The following is a 15413-nucleotide window of genomic DNA, read 5'->3' as shown; positions in this document are numbered from 1 at the left end:
AGTGAAATATCACACCTGTTTCTACAAAACATAGAATGCTTCAGGACTATTCTAGCTCTCCTCAACCCAAGGCTGACCCTCCATCAAAAGGAAAAGATCCACATTTCAGAGATGAAACTTCAGAAAGGAATTTGTACTCAAAATGCACAAGAATTACATCAATAACGAGGTGACACCTTTGTCCTGGCTCTGTGTTCTTGATACACAGCACCTCAGGATCACAGATACAAATGAGAAGTATAGGACAACACTAACCACCCTACAGTCATACTAAACTGCAGAGAATAATTTTTTGTTATTTTAAAATGTACAGAACAATAGGCTATTTTACATACACAAAACTATTACTAGTATGCACAAAATAATCATAAAAATAAAAATCACTGCAAAAAAAAGTTTAAAAAAATGATCTGACTGCAAGGACACAGCAAGACAAGGGTTGACAGTGTACAGCAGATAAACAAGTTCTCAGTGCATCACTGCAGTAAAAGTAATGTGCTCTCAGACTGCAAGGAAAAGTGAAGTCTTTTACTGCAGAAATTAACTGGGATCACACACACATACAAAATATTTCCTTTCAGTACTGCACATCTTTTTCCAATAGGATACTGTCAAAATGGAGAGAAGTCAGGGCTAAGCAAGGAGATCCAACGGCTCCAGAGTGCAATGAAAGAAAACAAATAGTTTTGAAACTAGATAGTTCATTTTGGAAATAAGTTATGGAAGTGCTAATCTAAGGATTAGGTGAAAAGCACTTACATATGATAAACCACATCTCCAGTTAACCTGTGGCACCACTTGCCTAAAGCACTGTAAATACATAATGCCTCTTTCTTCCTTGCCAGCTATCCCCAGAGTGGAAGGAAGGGCACCTGGACACAGCAAGGGAGCCACGGAGACTTGAAGCAAAAAAGAATAGAGGAAATGTAAAAAAGCTAAGTTCATGTGCAAAGTAACATAATCCACTGCATCAAATACAGGTCACTGAAAAAAAAAATGCTTGAAAATGTCTATTAATCAGAAGAGATGAAATACCACTGTCCTGGAGACTAGGGCAGGGTACTAGGGTTAGCATGAAACTTGAGTAGTCCCTATCCAAAGAACAAAAGCCCAAAGAATGCAGAAAATTATGTTTCTTGTAAATATCAATTGTATGCTCTGGGATAGGAAACCTAGCCAACATTGTACACTGAGTCAGAAAGATGATACAGCCTTATTTTGATTTCTTGAAAAGAGTATGGGAAAGTTACTCTTAATTAATTCAGTTATTTCAAAAGAGAGGCCTGAGAGAAAATACTTAGAAGCTGTTTTATCCATTCTTTTCATAGCTTTCATTTTTTTGAAAGGGCATCAAATCCTATTTCTATCTGAACAAAGGAATCAAAATAATAATAATGTGAGATGGGGAGAGTCACAGCTGAGCTCTATTCTTCTCAATTGACAGCCTCATGTAGGCACTTGAGTAGAAGATACTACAGAATATGAGTAAAAGATACTACAGAACACTACTGTACATACTACAGATACTACTCATCATTCCTCAGGTTGATTTTGAAAACAAAAAAAGGCATGATCATGACACTCTACAAATTTGACAAGTGACTTTAACATCCAACCAGCAAGTCAGTTGGCTGTTTACAATACATTTCAACAAACTTTGTTTTGCTTCTCCAAGTACATAGCAAGCTACAAATGAATTAAAAGACCAGCTGATGAACCAGGGTCACGTCAGAGTGTAAAAAACGACAGACACAGGCCATGATCAGAGGCAGAGACCCAAGCACAGTCTCTGGCACACACATCCAATCCCTCTTTTTTCTACCTTTCTTATACAAGCAATGCAGCTCTAGTGCACAGCCTTGCATGCAAGGGACTGTGGACACCTGCACATTTTTCTACAATTACCTAACCTTCTGCAAATACCTGCCACAAATTAATACACTACTCTTACAATTAAGAAAAGGTAATTTTAAATACAGTAGCAAGCGCCAGAAAACTGGAATGGAGCAACCTATGGTATCTATTAAAAATAAAATAAAAGGGGAGGTGAGGGAATTAAGGGGTAGCGAGAACTTAAAAGACAGAACGAGAGTGGAAAAATAGACAAACAAACAATTTGTTAGCACCTGGAAGAAAACAAGGAGTTGAATAACTGCTCACATGGCCTTGTCAGGAGCAATTAATGTCCAAATGAGCTGAAGTGCCTTCAGGACTGGATAACAAACTTTACAAATAGAGGAGAAACCACAGATGACACTTCTCTTGACTTCTGTAAGTTTGGACCCTGACAAGCCTGTTAGCAAATGAGGGGAAGGAGGTGCAGACAAAAACAGACAGTAGGTAAGCTGCAAGGCTGGAAAGCTGCCCTGAGCCAGCAGCTATCAGTGGCTCCTAGTTAAAATAGAAGCTCTACCCACCAAGGCGCTGCAGAGGAATGAGATTGCTACTGAGCTATCAAACACAGACTCATGACTTGGGTTGTTCAGGCAAAAAGAGACTGCTGAGGGTGTTAGATAAAAACAGCCCCCAGCTATCTAAACAGCTGCCACAGAAAGCAGGGGAATGATCAATTTTCCACATTCGTGAGGGATAAATCCTGAGTAGCTCTGAGCTAAGGCTTGTTCTAGCATCACAAAAACCTTTAGACAACAAGGGCCTTGCACAGAAAGCTCCCTCTGCATCTAGAGTGAGTGGCAGGCTTCTAAAACCCTTCCCGGGAATGATTTTTGCAGGTTACCAATTACACACACAGAGACAAGCTAACTTAAAAATTGAACAATGTTTCTTTGAAGCATTCTGTTTCCTGGGTAATGCACTTGGAAGTCTGCTGCAACTATCCTGGAACTAACTAATAAATCATAACAGCTTCTTAAGTTAAAGAGATAAGCCTTGTGTTAAAGGAATTTATACCAAGACACTTGACATGTATAATAATGCAAGTATAATGAGTAAATTCTCTGTGGTATTAAAACCAAGTTTGTGCTTAAAACAACACAGTAAATAATTATAACTGATACTCAATTCCCTGACTGCAAATTCCCCAAACTAGGACTCTGTGTTGTATGACACTTTCCTCCACTGGTGATTCATTATCTTGGGACTGTTTGCTATATTGCTTGAAAAGTTATATTCAGTGTGAAGAGTGATGGCAAATTTTTATAAAATTACTATGACATGCTTTTTTTCCCCCTTAGTCTTTGGCATTATTTCATGCTAAACTTTGAACTTGCTCCTTTCATTGATGTGCATTTCAAGTTTGAAGCAAAACAGTCCAATAGCTGAAGCCAAAAGTTTGACCTCCATTATAACTGCTGTAATCTTCTGGGAAAATATCCTCTTGACTCTAACTTCTCTTTTCAGACTCACCATGCTGCTGATGAGAAATAATAGTTATTGGAGCTGTTAGGCCAAGATTAATGTCTGGCCCTGAGAAAAAAAAAAAAAAAAAAAGCAACTCTGAACCAAAACAAAAAAAGAAAGACCAGTAGCAGAGAATGAACACATGAAGCTTCTCCATTTCTCATGTGTGATCACTTCCTAGATAAGAATCTGGATGAGATGATGAACACTCTCACATGAAGAAATATTTAAGATCACATGAAAATCTCTGTTTTCAAGCACACGTGCCTTTTGCAGTGTTACTGATAATACCACAGAGCATCATTATCTGACTTGTCAGTTTACATGGGAAGGTCTGTAGGGCTGGGAAAAGTACTGAGATCAACAGTGCCTCATGCACCAGGGCCCTGATCTCTCACTGGGACTTCAGACTTCAGCAACTACTGTAATACAAGTATTACAGCACTCTCCACTTCCCCTCAATTGGATAGTGTTGTTAGATGGATGCAGCATGTTTCTATCAAGAAATACTTGGCTGCGCTTCTAGAGGAGTGAAATGATCCCTGTAAATACATGGACAAATTGTGGTTGGCCCTTGGCTCCACACATCAGAAAACCTCTCTGTCAGCAGCTGCAATATGGGGTGAAAGTTGGCTGATGCACTAGAAGGACCAGAATGGGAGCAAAGAAAAGGATCTCTGTTACAGGAGCTGTGGAGTGCCCTGACTCACTAAACATGGGCAGTTACAGCCTCCCCAGCTGGACCGTTCCTACCCATAGATGTTTTACTTAGCACCTCTCAATAACACCAAAGGGAAAAAAAAAAAAGTAATATCCATAGTGAACTTCTTTCTCTATTTTTCACTTTTTCCGGCATAGAAGAACAAGACTGCTTTCATGTAGATTTTTTTTTTCCTTTGGTGGCATCAATAAAAGTTTAAGGCTCCTTGTCAAAAGCAATGAAAAGGTTACAAACAACACAGAATAGCTGCCAACGCCCTTGAACTAAGAGTGCTCATGCCCACCTGCTTAGCTGTCAGTACCCAAAAACACTACCCACTGCTTCACAATGCTACAAGTAAGATGGATATTTTTGTATTTACCTGAGGTTAACAAAATCTCTAAGTCAGAAGACTCCCAAACTCTTATGGGGTTTCCAAATTCCTGTCAGGCACACTAGTTTTGGCCAGAAATATTTTGGCGGAGCAAATGCCATTTGCACAGTACATGAGATGTATTTGCTCTTGATGGCATTGGTTGCTTTTTTGTCAAGTCAGTCACCAGCAGTTTCTGCATCCAACTGCAGGATCATGAATTGCAACAATCCAAACTAGAAGTTTGTAAAGCTCACCTCGCCATAAGCAGACCTTCTTCACAAAAGTGGATAAAATATTGCCTCAAACAAATTGTTTCTTCCACCTTTGAAAACATGCGGGAGCATGAGTGAAGTTCCCCCATGATGCTTATGTTTGGTACAGCTTAAAGATTTCACCTCACTCTTGGTGCCAGAGCAGGATTCATCTCCTCAGGTCAGGATCTTTGTCACCAGTGGTAGGTTAGTTGTGACTTCAAGCCAAGCCATGAACCTCTCACCATCTGCTGACTTCACTTAAGTTTCATGGTAAAGACTGAACCACCACAGATATAGAGGGATGCATCACTTAAAAAGCTGGCATGAGAATCCATGGCACCTCCAGGTACCATTGAAGTGCCTTAGGAAGAAAGCAAACAGTTACAGATTTAGGCGAGTCGGACTTGGAGGCAAACAAAAGGCTTCTCCATGGGAGTCATTTTCACACTGGGACCTCCTCTGAAACATGTCTGTGATGAAACCATAAAAGGGGATAGATACTTCCCAACTTTTTCCCAGAGGCTTAAAAGAGAAGCCTTCTTACTTGTGTATTTCTGATAAAGGCCCCAGGAATAAAGACCAGGAATTAAGTTTAACTAGATTTTACCAGGAAACCTTTCACTTCAGAAAATACTCCAAGAAGTAAAGTGTTTGCAGTGGTGCTGACAGCGACTTGTCTGCAAGAGTCCTAAGATAGAATGCAATGCACTCCTCCTGCCCAAGACTTCACCTCAACAACAGGGCTCAGGTACTCTGCAACACTCAAGGTCCCCAAAAGCAAATCCAAAAATCCAATCATACCAAGAAATTTGGAAATGAAAAAAAAAAAAAGAAAAACCAACAAAACAAAGGAAGAAAAAGGAATCAAAACATTCCAGCCCAACCTAAACTAAATATGTGCATGATTATGCAAAAAGGGCATTCATACCAGGGGAATAGTGATGGTGATCAGACACATGGGAGCACCCATCTTCCCTTATTAGTATTTTTAATCTATTGCTGTTTATAAGTGCAAGCTGTATTTTCTTCTTTTATGGCTTTTTTTCTACACAAGTGGGCCTCACTAGTTAGCTAGTCTAACTGGAAGATCTAACAGTGGTCAGGAAATTTCAGGACTGCCTTGCAGAGAGTGGAGGAGATGAAAGCAAGTCCCACGGCACACGCTCCATTCCTCCCGCCCCACCTCTGCCAGGAAGCGCTCCTGTTCCCCTGGCAAGCAGCACAGCTGGCTGCCTCCTCCTGCTCGGCCAAGGGTCCAGAGAACAGCCTTTCCAAACTATTCTCTGGCTGGAGGAGGAAATGAAAGCAAGTTATTTTCAAGAAAAGCAGATTGGATTGTCCAACCCTTTTACTCTGGGGAGAAAAAAAACAAAACTTAAAAAGAATTATACAAGAAGTAGAAGTGTAATGAAGAAGGAAAAGCAGAAGGAAACTATGTTGAGTTTTTTCTTCATTGCAGAGAAGTCAAAATTCACAGACTCAAAGCACAGGCAACACATCTTTAAATGATTAAGATAAATACAGCAGACAACAGATGAATGCTAGAGACAGAGGGAAGTGAAAGTTTTAAACCACATTAAAATTGTTCGATCTTTCCTGCTTTGTAACAGTAATTACAATTAAAATGATTTACACCCTGCTGCAGTGCAAATCAGGAACAGAAAAGCACAGAGATTGTAAGCCTCTCTCAGGAAATCTCTGCAGCCACCAGAAGTGCCACTAGCTGCCTGCATACAGGGAACACACAACTGTCTGCCCATGCAAAGGTGCTCAGCTTTCAACTCCTTCCTCTGCTTCTTCACTGCAGCCGGCCCAGCAAGCTCCCAGGCCACTTCTGAAGATCCCTAAAATGGTTCATGTAGTGCATGGGAAATGTGTCTGCTCACTGAGCCCAGAAACGGCTACAGAGATGCATATGGAAGGCTTAGAAGTAGCAGCACAGACAGGACAGAACAGTACAAGAAAACCTGGGGAAACTCATCTGTATAGCTTCATGTTCAGCTAGCCACACATCCTGCTACCATGGAATCATGACTAACACAGAGAGGATTAATGCAGAGTAACTGGTCACTCTCTCTGACGTAGTAGCTTGTTAAAAAGAAAATCTCAGATTCCTCCATGAAGATACTTGCTAGAGTAAGCTCCAATTTAGTGCTAACGAGTGTTATCGACTCCTATTAAGTGCAGATAACCCTAATGCCAAGGTCCTTTTACTAAGTCACAATTACTAGGATGACTTATGATCCATTATGCCCTCTACACTATTTTTAGCACCAGTGAAATTTCTTTGTAGGTTAAGAGCTCAGACCTCTGCGTGGGGTAGGAAGAACACATCCACTAACTACTCTGCACATGGAGTCACCACCTGAGTCAGTGACTTGAAGGTCGCCCACGTCTTGTGCTTTTGAACATGGAAAAGAAGCCCAAAAATATTATTTGCCTTCCAAAATTATGGTTTCTGAGAAGGGAAGCAAACTCACAGCAGGAGTGTCTGCCCCTTGCCTCCCTGAGGGAAGAGCTGACAATGGTACCAGCCCCAGATGACCCATCACCACCCACTCTTGCAGTTTGGAGCAGCGGGTGGCACCGCTTTCACCAGCATGAGGGACACCAAAGTCTGCCAGACCATGTCTTCACACCTGGTTCCTGAGGAAACAGGGTGACTCCCTGATGAGCTGGTCTCTACAGAGCCCTGACTTTAGGCTGCTGGCACTTCAACAACTAAGCAACTTCAAAGAGCCAGACATAAGTACTGATTTATTTTTAAGATGTAGGCTAGGTGCTTGACAGGCAAGATTCAAAGCTCAGGCAGAAGATACTACCTGATGTTCTGCACAGAATCAGGAAGTCCCAAAGAACTGAACAGGTGGGTTTAGTATCATGAAGGTGACAGTCACACAAAGATGATACAATGATGAACTGAATCAACTGGACAGAAGCATTTACAGAAAAAAACTGGACAGGATAATGAACTGACAACTAGCTTGCTGGACAAGTAGAAATGATACACAATCAACAAATAAGACCACTCAGGTTAGGAAACTGTCTTGTGAACCATAATGAAGCCATAAGAATGCTACCTTAAGAAGATAAAAAATGCAACTATATATTACCAAAAAAACCTAAAACTAATAGCTGCTGAGAACTACTGTAACACCAGAAAACAAGAACTGCAGATAACAGATGAGAAAAAACAAATGGGCAGGCCAGCTCCATGGCCAAGAAACTCAGAGATGAGATTTACTTAAGTACCAAGGAAGCTTAACTGCGATATTCCTCCATTACATAAAGACTGCTGAAGTAGTAGTACAGAAGTATGAAATACACTTCTGGAGATAAAAAAGCCAGGCAAGTATAAGATGAACAGATTTTTTTTTTTTTTTAATGCCAGCAGAAACTCAGAAGGTCTTAAAACAACATTATAAAACAAGTAAGACTGGGTAACTTGCTTAAGGACTTTTTAAAGAGCTATCCAGGGAAGAATGTGAATTATTAAAACTAGCTCTCAATAAATCCTAAATACTGAAATATACCTTAAAGATTTGAGGCAGAACATAATTGTTCACACACAATCCTAAATAGGCAATCCATGATATTGCACTTACACAGTCAGCCTTATACTGATCCCAGAATAACACATGTTAAGTGTGGGAATGAGAACAAGCTCAGAGGAACCAAGTGAGTATAATCCACAGCAGCTCCAGGAAAAGGCATCCCACTGGTCTGTACCTTAGTGAGTGACATGGGTAGGTAGGACAACTATTTTAATATAATGTACTTGGGTAGCTGCAAGACATTTAAGCTGGTTCTACATAATGGCTCCATTAGGAAACAGGACACAAACAGGGCCAGGCAGTAAATGAATCAAAGCCTTGAGTTTTTATGAGACTTAAAATACAATGGTAGACAGCAAACCATTATTGAGAGGAAAGCATCTGCAAAGGTCCCATTTTACTGTGCTCTACTATCTAATATTTTTAACCTTCATCTGGAAGGAAACCAAACCATTACTAATCAACTGCAGATTCAATAGTGATGCGGATGTGTTAAATAATCAAGAAAATGCACCGAAAATAGAGTCACTAGAATCCTGAATTATCAAGAGGTACACGTTTTTCAGTACGGAAATACAGCTGTAGGACAGATAAACTGGACCATACTTACAAAGTAGGAGACTCTATCTGACAGTCAGCACCTCTGAAAAGAACTTGGGAGATATCCTGGTGGATAATTACCTGAGCATGGATTTTAACTTCTCCCTACAGATATCCTGGCAAAGCTACTGCCAAAGTCAGCTGTATGAACTGTGTAGTATTGAACTAAAAGAGTCTGCAACATGCATGTAACTTGATAATGGCACAGCCACTCTTGAAATACTGAGTCCAGTACTGTTGTCCACAGTCTCAGCAGAACAGGAACAAAGCAGAGGAGTTTCAGAGGGCAACCATGAGAACAACTGAAAAGGCTAGAAGTATCTCATGGATTACAGCACACTTAAAGAGATGAGCTTTGATCACAGTCCACAGACATGAGAGACAATGGAAATTGGATAAAGCAGTCCACGCCAGGCTCCTGTTTATTGCAGGGTCTTCCACCAGCCCGGCCAGCTTCCTCTTAGCCAGATTTGTCCCCCTCTCCAAAATTTCTGTTTCCTGTGGGTACCTACAGAAAGCCCACAGATCTGACAGTGGGTCTTCAAAATAGCCAGTGAAGGTTTAAACCAGATTCAAATGCTAGAACTTGAAGCTAAACAACTTAAACCATGAAGATATCCATTCTTAGTCCCTGTAATTAATCACTGGAATAATTTACTAAGTGTGCTGTGAACTCCCTTTCAAAAACGAATTAATTCAAAACTCAATGGCCTGGAATATGTAGGTAGAGAGATCAGAAGACCATAATGAGGGCTTTCAGCTTTTTTAACCTGTCCATTCTATCACTACTCAAAGCTTCCAAGAGCAGTATCAGTCATCCTTTCTAAAGTATGATACCAAATGTTGATTAGCTGGGAGTGTGAACAGACCTGGAAATGTTGCACCCTGAGAAGAACATCTCATCCTTGCTGAGACGAGCATCTCCTTTAGGCAACATAAAGGCTCAACCAGAAAGCTGCCTGCAGGTCTGGAAGTCCTTACATTAAGGCACTTTATATCCTGTGACATTAAAATATTGCCTTATATTAAACAAGAACCAAACCATTTGGTTTCATATCCTGAATCAAATGAAATCTCATCCCACCAGGACAAAGGAAGTACCACATAGACAGAATACAAACCAAGCCTTTTCCTTCTTTAAAAAAAAAAAAAAAAAACCACCACCAAAAACCAACCAAACAAAAAAACCCCACAACCTGTAGTGGATGCTGAGTCCTTTCAGACTTTGAGAAGTACACAGCAGTAGTACAAATATGACACAAAACAGCGTTCAGGACATTTCTTATCAGCAAAGCAGATTTAACTGCCTCAGTCTTCATCTAAACAAAAGGCTGGGATTCTCAAAGGCTACAAAGAAACCACTCCTTTAGGTGCTGCTTTAAGTCCTGGCCACAATGACTGTTCTGCTTGCCTAAACAATCACTGCACAGAATCCAGTTTCAACATCACAGGAAAAAATCTGGAGTGACTTTACTGACTCAAATTAAATTGCTCCAGCTCTTCATCCATGCAAAAAAAAAAAAAAATGTATCTCAAAAGTTAACTCATTATTTTGTGAGCTTAGAGACACATCAAGTCAGAGAAGCTTTATGTAAAACCACATGCACCTTCATGCTATAAGCACAGCTCCTGTTCCCAAACTTCTTGGCTTTCCAGCTTGTAAACTCAGCATATACCATGCAGCAAACTGGCTTTGAGAAATGGTCCTCCTGGCTCCAGCTCTATGCAGAACTGGCTTTAAGATTTTATTGATAACATAAAAACACCTTGTTGGCTTAGCCCTGACCCTTCTTTACACTCCACTGCAGAGATTTGCCACATTCTTAGTCAAAGCCTTTAGATTCCTCCCTGCTCCAGGCGCTGAGGTCTGATTTTGCACATGTTTCTAAGAAGCCTCTGGATGTGGAGTGATGAACTTCTAGACAAAAACTCGCTGTAGGGAGGATGATAAAGGTATATTATGGCATGTTTATTTGCCAAGACCTTTGCAGTCAGATGGTTATTTATTTTAGACCAGGGAAGACGTGGAATACCTAAGAAGTACAGGACTTTAACTCATTCCTCCTTCTCTGCATTCTGCACTTCTTACCATATTGCCACCATATGCCGATCCCAGATGACATCTGCCAACAAATGAGTCCATCAATAAAGCTAACTAAGGTGTTCATTTTCAAGCGTGGTCTTTGTTTTTCAGAGCCTTATGCAGAAGAATGTCTCCAGTGGAAACTCAATAAAGGAGAAAGCATCACATTACAGTAATACACCCCAATATATACTGGAGATGTAGCCACTCCTGAAACAAAGGAATGACACTTAATACCTGACCAAAGTCTTCTGCAGCCAGTGGAAAGACTTCCAGCATTTTCAGCAGGCTTTGGACCAGGGCCCTTAGACTGGAGAACATAGTCTCAAATGGCAGAGAAATTGAAAGGTTTGACTGTATCACATGTATAGCTGGCCCAATGGTGGCAACTGTGCATGAGGAAGATTCCTTTCCAGACTCTACCTCAACAAATACACTTCCAGCCAGAGAAAATTAGGTTTCCCAATAGAGTGTGGTAAATAATAATGGGACTGCAGCTTGGAAGGAGGCAAGTTCCTTCAGACACATGATATTGTTGTAATTCAGACTATGGCCACCTTCATAAAGATCTCTTTTTCTAGATTCTTATGGGGCTCTTTTCTTCCCTGATTAGCAAGGGGAACGTGAAACTTCCAGATATATGGCTCCTAGCATCAGGGAGAAATGCAAGCTGGAATGGGGGAACCCAGATTCAAAGAGGGAGAGAAAGGCCAGGCCCCCAACAATCTGTTCCGAGTCGAGTCCATCCAACCTGGGCCAAAACTGCTCACTTAGTTCCCTTGCTTTGCAATCTGTATATCCTGGCAGGAAGCCTCTCAGTCCCTATCACACCATCAGATCAGAACAGCAGGCTGATTTTCAAGAAAGCTGGAACTTGTTCCCCACTCACAAACCTAGGGATGTGTGTCTGCTGCAACAGCCTGCTAAACTAGGCTGGATAAACACGCAACGAGCACAAAAAGCAAAACCTACAGACATCTTTCAGCAAATCTCAATGTTGAAATGTGGCTACTTCACTTCCAAGGCGTGCATCAAGAAAAATATGAGCATAAAGCAGTGATTAGCATAAGATGTACAAGCCCTTGCTCTGCCAGGGAGGCCGAGAGCCAACTGCAACAGCCAAGAAAACTGGGTTGGATCTTTTGGAGATTGGGCGAGAATGAGAACACCAATGATCTGCATAGATCCAGCACATCTCCAGACTGTTTACAATGTCCTATCATGTTGGCAAATACAATCTATCATTTATCCCTCCCAGAAGGCAAATATCCCTTATACCCCCTGCAGGCATTTGAAAGCAGAAATGAACTGCCAGTGGACCTGAACCTTGGCATCCATAAATCTTGCTTACTAAGCATTCATTAAGTGCTCTGTTTAACTATTCTCCAGTCAGCTGGATTAATTCCTGCACCACAGCCTCAAAGCACAAAGGGCAGGAACTGCGATGCAAAGGGCAGAGCTGACCCTCCACGCTCAGGGAGAGCAGGGACGTCTCCCAGCTTTGCTAGTCTGGGCCACCCATGAGACCAAGTGGAGATGGGACACGGAGCAGCAGCCTGTCCCAGGCTCTGGTGAACACCAGGCCCTGATCACCACTTGTGCCATTGTTCCGACCCACTGCTACACCTCAAGAGGCTAAATTTGCAGCGTTGTTTTTACACTGTTTGGAAGATGTAAAGTTTTGCAGGTGCTCTTCCAAGTGTACATCTTGGCAGTCCTAGAGAGCTTTATGACCATTTGCCCAAAGTTCAAAATAAGTACTTTTATACATACTGGACAATGCCCACTCAAATAAGCAAGGACCGTTCTCTAAATTTGGGGCTGGAGATCTCCAGTCTCTCAAACTGGAGACGAGCTGTAAACACAACTGTGGGCTCAGGATTAATGAGGATTATTGTGCAGAAGCCTTCATCAAATATGTGATTGCGAGGTGCTCTCTGATCACTTCAAAAGAGTCAGAGCTGCTAACACCTACTAGTTTTTCAGCCTTGTGATTACAAAGTTCACCCACAGGTTTGGGGGATTTTGTAGATTGGGTTTTTTTCCCACTGCAAGGAATGAAAACCAACATGTTCTGATTCCTATCTTTCAGTCATCACTATGGTAAAGATATATTACCATTACTAGCTCAGCTAGCTAGCTGCTCAATTGCCAATGCTGTAAGTAAACAAAAACAAGAAAGAGAAGCACTTCACCAGGCTTAGCTGGCCTTTTAAAATTCAAGGCAGGGGTTTAAAAGAGATGAAGCCAGGGAAAACACTGGATACTAACACCAGCCAAACAGGGAAAAATAACGAAGTTGTAAGCCTGAAAAACTGAAATGGAAAGAATGACAGATTTACTGCTGCATTTGATGCACATAACCACCAATAGACTCTCCCCAGGAAGTGTTGAAATTGCCATCACTGAAATGAATCCAGAAGCTAAAAATTAAATTATCTTTCCCCAGAACATTCCAATTTGGGCTTTGGCAACAAGAGATGTTTTAATACTCCAAAATGCATGCACGCGCATGTGTGCACGCATGCACACACGCAGCACACCCTCGAGTACAGTATCCTCTTTCACGCAAGACCTCCCTCTCAGCTTTCACAAAGTCAGACTGAACTCACGGTCATTCTACAAAGTCTTTGCTTCAAAGTCTCTGCTCAAATGCACAACTGTCAGATTAAGCAATCCATAAGGAGTCTTACAGCAGCTCCAAGTTATGAATGAATGGTTATTTGTGAACTTGCCTGTCAAGACAGATGCGGTATTTGTCAGTGCAGTGTGGGTTAGATATGATGGGAAGGAGCCAAACAAGCAAAGTGAAAGGTCAGTATCACAACATTTTCCTTCCCCGCCCCTCCTCAGTTTGCCTAAAACTATGCCACAGCTTTTGCTGAGGTCCAATACAGTAGTCTATTTTAATGCATTTTACCATGCTTATTTGAAAAGCAACATTCAAGTGAGAAAAGCAAAATAAAACTGCGTGCAGAGGGAGAGAAGAACAGGAACATTTCGGTTCAAGAAAGCTACAGCAGAGGGACAAATCCAAGACTGGCAGAAAACAGCACATCTTTAGAAACATGGCAATACTTGAATCGAGACCACCCTGTGGAAGCTGAAATACAGTGCATTGTTTTCCTTGTATTAAAATGTAGTATTACAAGGATTACAGGTTAATTCATGCTGGAAGTCTAACCTCCAGCTCAAAGCAGGGTCAGCTATGAGGTCAACTCATGTTTTATAATTTATACAGTTATTTTTAATAACCTGAAGTCAGCACCACACTGTACTAAGTATTATATAACAACAAAAAGAGGCTTCCTCCCTAAAGGGGATTCAGAGGAGAAAAGCTCAGCTCTACAGCGAAGAGCTTGAACATGTCAATGAGCATCACATCTGAAATGAGAAGCACTCCTCAGTCACTGTCTAAATTAAAATCTGAACAAGGGAGAGATGTGGTCAGGATCCTTTCCACACTCTGCCACAAATCTGCTGCAGTGGTGCCTGTGAGATCCAGCATCTCCTGGAAACCAAACATGGACACCAGAGAGCCTGAACAACAACACAAGATGGATTTCAGCAGAACCTGTCTCTTCACAGCGAGTGAGAAGTCTCTCTGCACAGCGGCCTTAACTCATCCAACAAAACCTCCAATACAAGGAGCCAGAAGATCTCCCAGTGGCATGAACTGCCATGCTCCCTTTGGCAAACCTGGTTGTTTTAAAGAATGCTATTTTACCCAAAGATGCAACTTCCCTACTGAGGACCAACTTGCAGAGCACCAAACACATGTAAAAAACTATGAATACCAGACAGGTCTAACAAAGCTAGGTCTAACACTTCATTTCTGCAAAGCCAGTCCTGCGCCATTCAAGCTGAGAGAACCACAGCAGTGTACCTCATGAGTAATTCATAAATCCAAACACAACTGCTCACACTGGAAGGAGATAAAACACAACCCCTGATGGTAAGGGCTTTTTCCCCAACATTTTCTTGTCTTGTTACAGACAAATCTTTTCTCTCTATACCTCTCTTTACCTCTATACTTTCTCCTCCATACCTTGCAGCATTATGTCTTGTACAGTTGAGTGCCCAGCTGCAATCACTTAACACAGCACAGACAGCAAGGACACTCATGGGGGAGATGTTTTAAGAAGAAACATTGCTGCTTCAGATTGACTACTACAGAAAGACAACTGGCAGTGATGATGGAGCTAGGCACTGACTATGCACAGCACAGACTGAAGGGGAAGCAAGCAACAGCCTGTGGTGGAAGGCAGGGTGTAAGCTTTCCCTAAACAAATGACCAAACCAATTCTTTAATCTAAACAAACCAGCAGAAACATCCGTAACACATTATTACATTAAATAATACGTGGGGAGCGTATCCTCCTCAAGCTAAAAACTGCCTGCTTGAAAACATGCTGCATGTGGTTTCACAACAGGAACGAAAATGTTCGTGTGTCTTCACTCATGACTTCTTTTGTCACCATACCCT

The 15413-nt window shown here is 41.5% G+C and overlaps 1 protein-coding gene across 2 annotated transcripts in view; it reads right to left on the bottom strand.

The window, feature by feature from the left end:
• TGFB2 (transforming growth factor beta 2) overlaps positions 1–15413 on the bottom strand; it is a 58907-nt gene that overhangs the window by 37048 nt on the left and 6446 nt on the right. Inside the window, exon 2 of one of the 2 annotated variants that reach the window (XM_062490434.1) lies at positions 10631–10641. The exons of the other annotated variant lie outside the window; for it this stretch is intronic. Coding sequence (XP_062346418.1) covers positions 10631–10641 — 11 coding nt within the window. The remainder of the gene's footprint in view (positions 1–10630; positions 10642–15413) is intronic. 2 annotated transcript variants of the gene reach the window in all.

The sequence above is a fragment of the Cinclus cinclus genome, chromosome 3 (genome assembly GCF_963662255.1).
Source record: "Cinclus cinclus chromosome 3, bCinCin1.1, whole genome shotgun sequence".
Taxonomy (NCBI): Eukaryota; Metazoa; Chordata; class Aves; order Passeriformes; family Cinclidae; genus Cinclus; species Cinclus cinclus.
The sequence above is the reverse complement of the archived record's forward strand: the minus strand, read 5'-3'. Positions and strand labels throughout refer to the sequence as shown.